Raw genomic sequence first — 14,213 nt, forward strand, 5'->3', positions numbered from 1 at the left:
ACAACTAGGTGGCTTAGAATTTCCCCGTTTCTTTTTTATTTTTGGGTGGGAGTGGGGGGGGAAGAAAAGTTTTTTGTCTAGTAACGTTATCCTGTGCCAACACGGGGACCAATGGGAATGCACACAGAAGCATCAATAAGGGTGGGATTTTCCGCTCTCGAATAGGTTCTTTTTTCCTTTTTTTTTCGAAAAAAAATCCTATGCAATGCCCTAATCTAGCGGTGCATTGTAGTGCGGGCCTGAGAGCTCAACACGTGGAAGATGCGACATCCAACAGTGTTGAGCTCGAGAAGAAAGAAAAGAAAAGAAAAAAATAAACTACCTTGCATCGAGCTCGTACCGTTGGATGAAGCTTCTTCCACGTGTCAAGCTCTCAGACCACGCAGTGTACCACCGGATGTCCGCACTGCAAAGGATTTTTACTGTAAATCATTACAATAGTGGGATAAGCATCAATATGAGGGAAAGGGTAGTTTCGACCTTTGCCTATTTTGGAGAATAATAATGACCCAAATGGGTGGGTGAACCCTTCTCCACGACTCCTAAAATACCATATCTTAAGTTTCATTACCACCGACCCCTCCTCCAATCAAAAAACACTCTCATGACAAGTTTTTTGTTTTTCCGGAAATGAACCTATCAAGTTGACGTACACGAATTCAACTTTGAAAAAGTGGGGCGAGACGGGACAAAACAGCTGATTTGATGCTGTTTCCATACCCTATTTGGAGGTCTACAGAAGTGATCTGGCTTTACATTGGGCCGGCCTAACTTGAACCCCCTATCAGTTTGCTTGCCCAAAAACCTCCATTTCATGAGGTCCACAGTGAAGTTGAATTTAATAGAAAATGACATTAGCCATCGTACCGAAAAACCAAAAAAAAAATGACTTTCGCTACACCAAACCTAAAACCTCCGACCCATTAAACTCACAAATTCTACAAGACAACTACGATGGGGCTCCAAACCTATACCCTAGACTTCATCTTGATTATAGCGGGTCTGCCCCACTAGGGGTTAGTCAGGGTATGCCGTGTTTAACCAACAACAGCAAAACAACCTTGTGGCATACGTAATACAAGGCCTAAGGTATGCATATCTTTTTTTACCATTTTATCCTAAGGTCATTTTAAATCTGCTGGACTCTATTTATCCTTTCAATTTGAATCAAATTATTTCTCCGTACTAAAGTATCCAAAGCCCTCCGTTGAATATAATCATACTACTTCAAATGACTTTCTCATAACTTATCATGTGTCGGAGTTACATCCACATCAGCTCTAATATATGATCATTTCTTACTTTAACCATCCTACTTTTGTCACGCATCAATCTCAACATCCACTACATGATTGTTATGATCATAGGTAGATGGGTTATTGTGTTGGGTTAGCCTATTAGGGGTAGATGAGTAATTTGTGTTGGGTTAGTCTATTAGGGGCAGTTGAGTAATTAGTAGATATGGGTACAATAACCCATCAACCTATGATCAGAACAATGATGCTACTTTACGCATCTTAAAAACCCTTTTGTGGGTTCAGGATATATTCAATGGATTTTTCGAGCACTTTGTAGGTATATGTTATCAGCTCCATGTTCAATGTGATTCCGGATGGCTTTTTGGAGTCATGATTTTGTGCAAATAAATTTGGTAGTGGTTATGAATGCTGCCTAGAGCTGTATTCTGTAATGCCTTAATTGAGACATGCCTTAATCTGTAACCTATAAACACCTAGCATACACCAAGATATAAACAAAAAATAATACTATGCTGGATAGAAATGAGAATAATAAATAATTCCTGCAACAGCAAATTCTGATTTCACAAACTATTTCATTGGGGAAAGCCTGAAGTTCCTATATTTCAAACCAGGTATTATAAAATACATGTTAACCAAAAAAAAATTATAAAATACATGGACTACCTATGTGGTTGGAGCAACCTGCCTCAACTTTGCCTGTAACATAACTCCAGCTTCATCTGCTATACTTTTCTTCTTGGATGCAACCTGCGATAGAAGCTTACATCTTGTAAGTAACCATAGAGGCTCAAGGGGATATTTAAAACCGAAAAGATATTTTCAAAATTAACTTCAATTATTTTTATCTCGGGTTCAACTGAGCACCTTGAAACGAGAAACAAAAATAGAATTGTTTTGATTTTTTTGTCTAAATTAGCCAATCTGACGTTCTAGATAGAGGCTTCCGTATCGTTCTTTAATCTTTAGCAACCAGACAGCACCACTCCATTGGTGACGTTGGGACCTAGAGATTTTGCATAATGGGGCCAGCAGGTACCTCAGAGCTCAGACAATCAAATAAGATTCTATGCCATATGGCCTTTAAACTCATCAGGGAAGAATTGTCCAAAATGATTCTTTTACTGGATGACTTCTTGTACAGTAGGAAAGAGTATAATGAGTATACTTGCTGACTTTTGTAACAATGACTTAATTCAGTTCAAAGTTCTAGAAAGAATCCAGAAGCAAGAACTATTACTACTATACCAGGATGATGCAGAATCAATGGCAGAGCAGGGACAATAAATATACAGAAAATTATATGTTTACTGGGAATTATGAGGTGTACAGGACAACGGCTATTGAGAAAACCAAAAACAGAGTAAGGAATTCTGTCCAGCAATTCAAAACTAGAAAGTAATCTCAGAATTTAAGAGATATCAGTAATGAAATCTTAACTATCAAGTATTGAAAGAAACAGAACTAGAACAAGGAAGATATGACCAACTCTAGTAATTTGAAAATTGAACCAGAAACAGGGTTCCACCTGGTGTGGAATCAAGATAAATAAGAAGTAAGAAGAAGATGAAATAGAATACAGGATAAGAGAAAGATCACACCTGAGAAAAAGATGGAAAATAAAGGCATCTTTCCAAGTCCAATACATAATCAGATCAACAAAACTAAGCAAAAGATGGAAAATAAAGGCATCTATACATACTCAGACTGCATGATTAGATTGTAGACCCCGACCGCCTCAATTTGAGATGGCATCCGATTACTGAATTAAATGCATCTCACTTTCTTTCAGTGGTCTTGTCTGCAGTTAACTCTGCATGGTATGGACAATGTGGATTGTAGAAAAGTCAATCCACCAATTACTGTGATGAGTATTATCCACTTCAACCTCAGTCTCTCCTCTTCCTAGACAAAAAGGGTCATCGGATCATTTATTGACAATTTATGTTGTAGTGTGTTGTAGGAGACCTTGAAAGGTCCAAAATCCTTGGGGAGAGTGTTGAGGACGTAGTACACCAGAAAGGACTCAGACATCCCTACATCCAAGAACTTAAGCAGAGCCGCTATATCCCTCATCTTAATGACGTGCTCACGCACACCACTTACTGTCACTGTACTTAAGGGAGCTGAACTTCTTAATTAGACTATTGGCAATAGACTCATTAGAGTTTACAAACTAGTCATGGATTGCCTTCATGTAATCTTTTACTTTAGCACATTCAGGAATCAACCCTCTGATGCTCTTGCTAACATTAGCCTTGATGCGCATCATACTTATACGGTTAGACCATTGCCAATTGTCATAGTAAGCTTTATCAGTTGGTGTACTGGAAGTCGTGAGAGCCTCAAAACAGAACTCTATCTAAATAATAAGTATCCTAATCACCCAAACACCTAACTACTAATCAAGGTTTACAGCATCGGTATTAGCATAGTAGTCAAGGCGGCAAGGCGACCTAAGGCGGTGGAGGGGTGCCTAAGCGCTTAAGCGACCAAGGCGCCCAAGTGTTATTTTTTATTTCCCCTCTTTTCTAACATTATTTAGTATGTTATAATATATACCTTATATTATCAAAAATCAATATTAAGCCACATCAAGTCATCAAAAATCAACATTAAGCCACATCAAGTCATCAAAAATCAACATTAAGCCATATCAAGTCATCAAAAATCAATATTGAGTCACATCAAGTCATTAAAAATCAACATAGAACTAGAAGACAGTAGAACTGAACACGCAAGCTATTGGAAGTTTGAAACAATCAAAATATACAATTGGTTTATACTGTTCTTGGAATTGATCACTGTCATGATGCAGATACACTACCTTGGACCAACCCAAACCCAGTTGGGTATCCAGACGAAGATGAACCGGGTCCAGTTTGAATCTTGGGTCTAGTAGGAAATTAGGAATTTATTTTATTTAGGTAGATAATATTTTATTCAGTCAATTTTAAGTGTTAGAGTTGATTAGGAGTCGTAGGATGTTGTTTCCTTGTTAAAGTTTGTTTCCAAGTTTATTAGGTTTCCTTTGCTAGTTGGGTTTTCTACTTTTAAATAGCTTGTATTAGGATGAAATCAGAGATTGAATAGAATAGCATAGTTGAGTTATGGTTTGAGTAGCCAGAGGGCTGTGTGCGAGATTTCTTCCCCCCCACTCCTCTTCTTGTGTGATTTCTTCTCTCCCCCTGCAACTCTAATTTCTTCCCAAATTCCCCCTTCTAGGTAACCCTTCCTCTTTCTTTCTTTCTTCGATCGAACCCCCTCTCTGACTCTAGGGTTCCACCGATTAAAAAGAACAAGGGTGAACAGAAGAGAGAGCGAGAGAACTGAGAACCAAAAAAAAAAACAAAGAAAAGAAAGAAGAGAGCAAAAATCAGAGAACCGAAGAGAAGCAGAAGTAATACCTGGTATTGGAAGGAACCTTTATCTGCTCCATTTCCTGGGCAGATCCATTTCCCCAAGTTCCTCTAATAGAGGGGGCAGAAATGACCACCCTACCCCTGCCCGGGTGGGGTCCACCCCCTCTATTAGAGGAACTTGGGGATGGCGAGGGCAGGAAATGGAGCAGGGAGCAGATAAAAATATGTTTTGGAAGATCGTCATCACAGCTCGAATCTTCCATTGTTCCGCCGTGATTGGGATCTCCAGATTCAAAGAACGAACGTCAAACAGTAGGCCAGTCTTCTGTTTTCATTACCGTTGGACAGAGGTAGACGACCAGTAGTCCTCCTCTGTTCTCGTTAACATTGACTCCCTCCTTCACATCAAAGCTTTGGTCAAAGTCGTGCAGCATCGTCCCCTCCTTATCGAAGTCCTTCCGTCATTTTTTCTCCGCAGAGGTTGCGTGTGGAAGAACCCTTCTGCGCAGCCAAACCCCCTGGTTCCCCCTGTCCAACTCGGACACAGTAACCTACTCACGAGTCCCCTTTTGTGTTGTTACTTTATCTTCTTTAATTTCCTAAACTACCCTCCCCTTTTAGTCTAATTCTGGCTCACCCATTATTTTCAATTTGTTCCAAGTTAGCCATTAGCCTTTAATTTTTATTACTCTTCATATCCCTTCTTTAGGTTGCCTTAGTAACCCTTCCAGATTCCTTTAATTCCAATTCTGCAGTTATCCTATTTACTTCCATTTATTTACCCATAAACCCACTACATCATGGAGGTTGATCGTACGATTTACTCCTTTCGATTACAGATGGTTCCCCTAGATTGCAAACCAACCTCTATAATCTCCATACAGGGTTTCTTGATTTGAAGACAGGTTGTCAGGAGCTTGCCAATAATAATAACTGCTTCTATGATAAGGTGAAAATCATAATAAAATCTTCAGAAGGCTATTCAGAGGTGGCCAACGAACGTGACGATCGAGCTAATGTTCTGATCAAGGTTGCAATTGAAGATTTGATCGATGGTCCGATTTCAGTTGTGAAATCCCATGATCAGATTCTCATCGAAGAGATATCGTTTGCTAACGTCTAACGACCATCAAAAGATCGTGACGGTTGATCATGAGATGCGCTGGATCATCACCCCATTAAAGTCTATATTTGTTGATGTCAATCGAGTGGCGATGATTCTCTTGTTTTACAAAACTCGTGGGCGAGTTTTTCTCAACACCGGGGGAATTGATGCAGATACACTACCTTCGACCAACCCAAACCCAATTAGGTATCTAGACAAAGATGAACCGGCTCTAGTTTGAATCTTGGGTCTAGTAGGATATTAGGAATTTATTTTATTTAGGTAGATACTATTTTATTCAGTCAATTTTAGAAAGTGGGATATGTTTGCAAGTGTTAGAGTTGATTAGGAACCTTAGGATGTTGTTTCCTTGTTAAAGTTTGTTTTCAAGTTTATTAGGTTTCCTTTGCTAGTTGGGTTTTCTTCTTTTAAATAGCTTGTATAAGGATGAAATGAGAGATTGAATAGAATGGAATAGTTGAGTTATGGTTTGAGTTGCCTGCGGGCTGTGCGCGAGCCCCCCCCCCCCCCCTCTTCTCTTCTTGTGCGATTTCTTATCTCCCCCTGAACTCTAATTTCTTCTCAAATTTCCCCTTTTCCTAACTAGCCCACCACCATGTCATGGTATACCTAGTCTCACATTTGGTTTGTACCGCTCCTAGAAAATATGATCTTATCTATAAGTAATTAAATTGCTCACGATTTAGAGAAATTTTCTTGTTCTCTAAGAAGATTGACTGGTCAAATGATTTTATTTTTACATGAGACCTTTTGTATTAAGTAGAGCATAAAACCAGCTTTCTAACAAATCCAAGATTGTTTAAATATGATTTATATTGAAGGAGTTATGTTCCAATCATAGTTGTCACGGCGATCCAAGTCAGTGGAGGGGTGTCACGTCGATATATCGACATGTCGCCCGCCATGGCGTTGCCATGGCGAGCATGTCGACCATGTTTTATTTTTTATTTTCTCTATTTTTAATGTTTTAATAGATGTATACTCAAGCCATGTTTTATTTTTTCTCTATTGTTTCTCAAGTTTTAAGAAGAAAATTTTGAAATCGAAGAGGGAAAGAAGAAATCGAAGAGGGAAGAAGAAATCGAAGACAGGAAGAAGAAATCAAAGAGGGACGCCATGGCGTAGGTCGCCATGCAACCTTCTCCAGCGCCAGGACGGCATGGCGGCGCCATGACGACGCCATGACAACTATGGTTGGTTCCAATCAAACCTTATTTGGTGTGTGCAAATGCTGTCAAAATCGCTCTGAATAAAAATATTTTTTGGATATCAAAACAAATGAATATTGTACTGCTCTTTTGGTTTTTAGTAATGTTTTACCATATTGAGATTTAGGGAATTTTTAGATTCGAGAAAATAGAAAGTTGAAAATTTCACCTACCGTCAAAAATCCAATTTTTGTTCTTGAATTGGGGGTTTGACTTTTTATCCTTTTGGAATTTGATTTTTTTTAAATTATTTTTATTGGATTCAAATAGGTTGTTTATTTATGAATAAAATGATATTTGGCATAAATAAGGGCCAAGGGGTTCGATACCACTAAGGCGACAACCGCCTAGACCCCCCAAAATCTGCCTGGACACTTAGGAGACGCCTTGACAACTATGGGTATTAGGTATCGTATCGGAAGTGTGATTTTAAGAGACGTATCGTATCTTATCGTATTGCAGAGACGCAAGATGCGCTACAGATATGCATGGAAACAGTCAATAAACACATGGATATGCTCAATACATGCAAAATACAGTTTTGAAACATGAAACACCTTATTATGCAATATATAAATATATATATCAGTTCCATTCAAGGATTTGAATCATTTTTACCTAATCTAGTGATGCATAAAAAAAAAAGATCTACAATTTTACCTCTTTTCCGCACAAATCTATTTTGATCCGTGATTTGAGCACTGTAAATCCCCAAAACTTGTTGAAATAGTGAAGATTAGGGTTGTTTTTTATGCTAGCTGATTTCCCCCAACTCAAATTGAAAAGAAAAACAAGTTTCAAAGTTCTTTGGTTGCTCTCGATTTCGTATCTCAGTCACGGTTTCTATTTTGCAGGTTTAATGGAGGTGTATTGAGTGTATCTTACTTGTATCGATCCATATCAGTCCAGTATCAGTACCGTATTGGTTCCATATCGGTCGAAATGGGGAAGATACAATTGTTTTTTCTTTTTAAGAGTCGTATCAGTACTGTATCTTATCGATATCCACCAATGTCATAGCCAATACCAGACAATACGAATTGATACTTAAAAGCCTGGGACCAATACGACAAATAACTTATAAACATGTAACTTAAGGCCCATAGAACCCATCCATGGCCAATAATAAAGTCTTCCTAGTCTCAATCAGGCGGTCTTGACTGCATCAGGGCTAACACAGCTGTCCCATTGCCTACAGCAGGAGTTTCCAGAATAGAGGCAAGGATACAGGATTAAAGCTTTGATATATAAGATTTTAAGGAAATTAAAGTACTGTGCAGATTGCAAACCTAAGAGGTCTAGGGATGCGTGGATTTCAGCATGACATTCCACCTTGCTGGAGTAGCCAACTCATTGAGAAGCAATTTATTAAAGGCAGTGATGCAGCCAAATGAAAATCTATTCCGCTGATGAAATTCATAAAACAAAAAATAGTATTAGAATCTGGGATGCAAAAGCAGGAAGACGGTCCAGGGAGGAATCAGAACATTTTGAGGGTGGAACAAAGTGGTGTTTATAGAGCGGGAGCTGGAGACACATCAGTGACCAAATCAGAAGATCGACAAAGAGGAGTAAAATGCAATCCTTGTCCCTGTTTGTAAAGAAAATGACAGTAGTAAAGTTCAGTTGTTTTTCATTACTGGTGGTCAATATATAAACAGTAAAATAGCCATTAGCAAGGCTCCAGAGGAATTTCCAGTTTCAATGAACATGTGGATTAAGTAAAAGTATATACCCTTTTAATTCTATGGAGCAAAGCTGTTTTCCTAGCTTTCAAAAAATTTTGGGGAAAATTATGCATACACCCTCTGTACTTTGCCTAAAGTAATAATAAACCCGAAGTTTCAAAAAGCGCACTTGTACACCCCCTCTCTTTTTCAAATAATACAAAATATAACAGTCCATTAGCAAGTAAACGTTAAGTGATGATGTGGGCTTTAAACTGGACATGAAATGACTGTTTTACCCTTCCTCCTTTCCTTCTCCCTTGGTATTTTAAAAACCTTACATTGCCCCTGGTACCCTTCTCTATTCTACCGTATTCCACTCCCACGGTAAGATTTGAACTGGAGCATTCACCCACCCACCCAACCGTAACCTAACCCGATTCACCCACCTGCCAGAGTGTTCTAGTGACGCCGCACAATCCTGGTGCGAGGACGACGAAGAATGAACGGAGGAAGCTTCACACCAAGGACTCATTCAAGGTGACCAATTCCAAAGAGGGGATGGGTGAAGGCCGGGATAGCTATAGGGTTGACCCACCCATTCTTTCGCTTCCCTCTTCTCTCACAGTCACAGCAATAGACTGTGCTGATGAAAATACTGCTGCAGCTCACTTCGCACATCCCAAACAAACCCATTATTCTCCTCTGTTGAACTTTGATTGAAGTCTGTGAGAGTCTGCGTTTCTTTTGGACTCCAGAAATATGAGGACTTGAAGGGTTTGGTAGTTGGGTAAGCCAAGTGGGTAGAGGATAGGGGTCAGGCTTTGAGGCCCTTTCAAAAAATTTTGTTCATTTAACTGGTTCGATGTACATTTGTAGAATTTTTTTGTTTTTTTCTGCAATGAATAGATGATTCTTCTCTTTTGTTTCATTCACCCACTCCTTCACATCTTCTTCTTGTTTTTCCTTCTCTCCTTCTAATGGCTTCGCCCCTGTGCTTTTATGTCTAGAGATTTGGGGCTTGATTAAGGAATCCTATCTAAAAAATAACAATTCTGTCAATTTTCCAATGTTCTTCAAACAGTGTTAAATAAGTCGGGGGATATTGAAGTTTCAAGAATACAGACTTCTCTGTTTCATTCTACTGTCAAGAGATGAAGAATTTGAAGTCCTGCAATGTAGGATTTTTTAAATACCAAGGGAGAAGGAAAGGAGGAAGGGAAGCAAAACCAGAATTTGAAGAAGTGAAGAACTTCAATAACAGAACTCAGGAATCTCAGAACCCAATGAAACTTTAGTCGAATATCTATTCTACTAACAGGATCCACCTGCAGAATTTGGGCGAAGCCTGATAACAGAATAGAGAAATCTAGAATAATCCTAGTGCAATTAGGACATACACTAGCAGAACTAGAACCAGTACCAAACCCGAATATCTATTCTGCTAACAAGATCCACAGAAGAATTTTGGCGAAGCCTGATAACAGAATAGAGAAACCTAGAATAATCCTAGCGCAACTAAGACACAGACTAGCAGAACTAGAACCAGTACCAATCGACTAGAATCTTAACACTGATAACAGAACTTCAGAAAGCAACGTAACTGAATGTCAAACCTCAGTTTAGAGCCAAAACAGAACAGTAATTTGTATTCTATTTGCAACAAAATAAAAGTGAGCATAGATCCATGGTTTAAAGTATCGACCGATACGTATCGGTATCGGTCGATACCGATACGTCTCCTTTTTAAAAAAAAATGAACTGTCTCGAATTGTATCGAAATGTATCACCCGATACGATACGATACGACCGATATGTATCGATACCATCGATACGTCCAGTAAAGGGTTCAGTGGGTGGTTTAATGCGTATCGTTACGTATCGGCCGATACGGCTCGATACATACCGATACGTACCGATACCATCGATACATTCCATAAAAAAAGCCATTTTCACTCACAGACTCTATACAATTCCTAATCTAACGAAAAATGGAAGGAAAACTCTCAACCAAGAGTCTAAAATCTTGCATTTAAGCTTGGTTTTTCACACTTTAAAACTAAAAACGAATCAAGGAGTGCTACAACATCATCCTTTGCATCATTCAATACTCTTCATGGCTATAGATGATTACAACATGTGAGAAACTTTATCTTTTATAACAATTTCAATTTAATGCACTTGTTTGGTTATACATTATTCACCATTTTAGGTTTTATGCATGACACTTATTATATATTGCTTATTTATATTGTTTTTTGTTCCAAAAGTGTATTTCCATGTGTATCTTGAGCATTACTATGCGTATTTGTATTGTTTGATACGTATCTCCGAAACGATACGATACGTCTCTTAAAATCACCCGACCGATACGATACCCGATATCGATACTTTAAACCTTGCATAGAACAATATCAAATATGCCACAGGGTTTATAGAACAGAAAATTCTAGCCTGTGACTGAGAGAAAGAAAGAAAGGAACTAACTAGGCTAGGAATCCACGTAAGCCCCATGTGGAATCCAACAAGTACACCACTGAATCCACAGCAGCATCTACCGATTCCACAGTGGCATAAGTTTCAGAAAACTGAAAGCTATATTTTATAAATTATTACATTTATATCTATATATTTCATAAATTAACTAAACCGACTTGGAATTCAAACTACAACTTGGAATAGTCAAACTAGACTAGTATTTGACACTCCTCAAACTATTATTCTAAAGACAGAACATATACTTAGAATGGAATCTGGACTCAAATCCCTAATGATTCTAGGACTTAACTTGGTTAACTTCTAACATAAACAAGACTCTAAACTAATCCTACTTGACTGATCTCGTAGTCCTAGATTCTACCCAAATTATAGGCCATTAAAATGTCCTATTACAATGAAAACCAATTGGACCAAAGGCTTAGTCCCACTAAAATAAGCCCACTTCTGTGATTTTTCTGTATCACTACCAAATTGATTAATCAAAGCAATTGGTCCACATGCTTGAGAAGTTCAAGCTTTCTTATGTCATGCTAGAATCACTCTCTTTTGTTTCTTGTATAACTATGCAGGAGCAACCCAATGGCCACTCGAGGGGTATGAATGCAAAGTATTGGATTACTTTTTGGTGTTTGGGAGCAGTACATTACAATAAATAGGATTATTTCCGTCTTGGGTTATTTCTGTCACTGTTCCTTACAGAGTATTGTTTGTGCTAGAATTTTCTCTATTATTTCTCATATAATTAATGCAAGAGCAACCCAATCACCCAATTGTATGGTATGGCTAATCTTTAGAGAGTATTGGATTAGTTTTTGGTGTTTGAGATTTGAGAAGACTATACACAAGAAATTGGGTTATTTCCATCACTGTTCTTTGAGGACATTTTTGGATGATCAAAACTTCTCTTTTCTGCTTGATATTGGTGTCAGACCAAGATTTTGTGATTCCAACCTGTATCAGGATATTTATGATCAATTTACAAAAGAATGGACTGTTGATCTATGATGGAATTCTACTTTTAGGATGCCTAATTAGATTGCGAGTTCTATGATTTTGTGATTCCAACCTCTCATAAGATCTGTCACTCCTTTGTCCCATGATCAGCCATATTTTGGTCACTCTTCATGACCCAAAAGAGCCTCATCATCAGATGGATAGGATTTCAAGTTTCAACAAACGAAGCAGAATGGAAGGAGAGAAGGCAGCAAAGATTTAATAATAGAAATTTCCCAAAGGTTGTGGTGATCCAAAGGATTGAAGGAGCACCATTTCCTGGTCATATCTATGAAGCAATTTAGGGGCTAATGGATGCACGTTTTCCTTTGAATAATGATGAAGAATGACTCGTAACATAGAGCTCGCTTTAATGCTATTCTTTCAATGCTGTAACTCTGCCCCGTGACGGGCTCGCAGAGTTCTAAAATTGTCGTCTTTTCTACTCTGCACTGATCTAATTGTTCTTGGTCATCGAAATTTCTTCGAAAGGATTGAAATTTTTTGGGTCTTCGTTGAGATTTAATACAATAGTCCCATCACCATCAGGTAAGTCTTAGGAGAAAATAAAATTTGAGAGTTTCATTATTTTTCAAAACTTGATTTACATAATTTTAGTGCTACAATGGCACGGGAATATGGTGGGGCAGGTTTGTAGGGGAGGGGGGAAACTTGAATAAGCAGGAGAGAGAGAGGGAGGGAAGAGGGAGTGGTTGCAGAGGTGTTCGTCGTCAAGGAGAAAGAAGAAGATGAAGGTGGTGGGTCAATAAAAAATTAAAAATTAGGAAAATTGAATAAAGAAACAAAAAGGAAGGGTGAGAGAATGACAGTGAGGAGAGGGGTATTTTTGGTTGTTCAATTAACTTTTTTTACTGACATAGGTATTTGGTAAATCTTTTTAACATTGTAACTCGTGATTATAAAACATAATTTATATTTACTAGTTTTATAAATCTTTTTTTATCTAAGTAGATCTAGCCAATTTCCCCTAATGAAAATGGCAAAATTGTAATTCATTTTTTAATGTTTTAATACTAGAGTAAAATTGTCTTTTCCCAGCCCATGGGCTAAAAAATCCAAGCCTAGCCCTTGAAATTTTCAGACGGGCTTAAACTCCCCCGGACGAAACTTGCACCCCATTTCACACTTCCTCCTGAACTCACTATCAGAACCCCACAGGCAACATCAACGTCTCTGTCTCTCCCTCTCTTTCTATCTCTTTCTCTCTCATGACTGTTTGCCTTTAGTTTCAGCATCCACAGTTGGCCGTTGGAAGCATTTAAAGCCCCTTTTAATATTTCCTCTTTCTCCTTCCAACCTGTTAAAGTGTAAAAAAAACCCCCTGAGTGAGAGAGAGAGAGAGAGAGAGAGAGAATCTTCTCCGTGACTGTTATCATTCTACATTCCCCACTTCTCTATCTCTCAACGTTTTGGACGTAAAGAAACAAACGATGACGACGACGGAGCTCTTCCATATCTCCGACATGGAACAACAACAGCAACCACCACCATACCCACCCAAACCTCGCCGTAGTTGTGCTCTGAGGTGGATTCTAATCTTCCTCCCCATCTTCATCCTCCTCCTCCTCATAATCCTCATTCTCTCATTCACCGTCTTCAAAGCCAAAGACCCAACAACCCAAGTCGTTTCAGTCACCGTCGACGGCGTTTCACCGGAAGTCATACTTCCCCAATTCAAGGTCGAGCTTAATATAACACTCAACCTCCAGATCCTCGTCCACAACCCCAATCATGCAAGCTTCAAACACGGCCCCGGCACCACCGTCGTATACTACAACGGCACTCAGGTTGCTGTGGGGGATATCTCTCCTGGAACCGTCCCTGCAACTGGATCCGAAACTTTTGCTAACAAGTTGAATCTTCAGGCTGACCGGTTCGTATCTGAAATTTCTGAATTGATTAGCGATTTGATGGCAGGAGAATTTGAGGTTGAGACCAAGTCTACTGTCCCTGGACGGGTAAAGTTTCTCGGGATTTTTCACAAACACGTTGTTAGTCTTTCGGATTGCCGGATTGTGATTGGTATTTCCAATCTCAAGGTTCGGAGCCAGGAGTGCAATAACAAGATCAAATTTTAA

The 14,213-nt window shown here is 38.8% G+C and overlaps 1 protein-coding gene and 1 long non-coding RNA gene across 2 annotated transcripts; one reads left to right on the forward strand and one right to left on the reverse strand.

Annotated features, from left to right (window-relative positions):
• Positions 1–1,837: 1,837 nt before the first annotated feature.
• On the reverse strand, positions 1,838–8,413 carry LOC122664930. Its single transcript, XR_006333400.1, has 2 exons — positions 8,245–8,413; positions 1,838–2,009 (listed from the first exon to the last, which is right to left on the reverse strand). It is a non-coding gene; the product is annotated as an uncharacterized LOC122664930 (long non-coding RNA).
• A 5,152-nt stretch (positions 8,414–13,565) lies between these two features.
• On the forward strand, positions 13,566–14,213 carry LOC122665792. The gene has a single exon (XM_043861928.1). It carries the CDS (start codon positions 13,566–13,568, stop codon positions 14,211–14,213), a length of 648 nt encoding a protein of 215 aa, XP_043717863.1.

The sequence above is a fragment of the Telopea speciosissima genome, chromosome 6 (assembly GCF_018873765.1).
Source record: "Telopea speciosissima isolate NSW1024214 ecotype Mountain lineage chromosome 6, Tspe_v1, whole genome shotgun sequence".
In the NCBI taxonomy this organism is placed as follows: domain Eukaryota; kingdom Viridiplantae; phylum Streptophyta; class Magnoliopsida; order Proteales; family Proteaceae; genus Telopea; species Telopea speciosissima.

Excerpts from the sequence above, each read along its gene's own strand:
- LOC122665792 (XM_043861928.1), top strand. The coding sequence starts at position 13,566 with ATGACGACGACGGAGCTCTTCCATATCTCCGACATGGAACAACAACAG.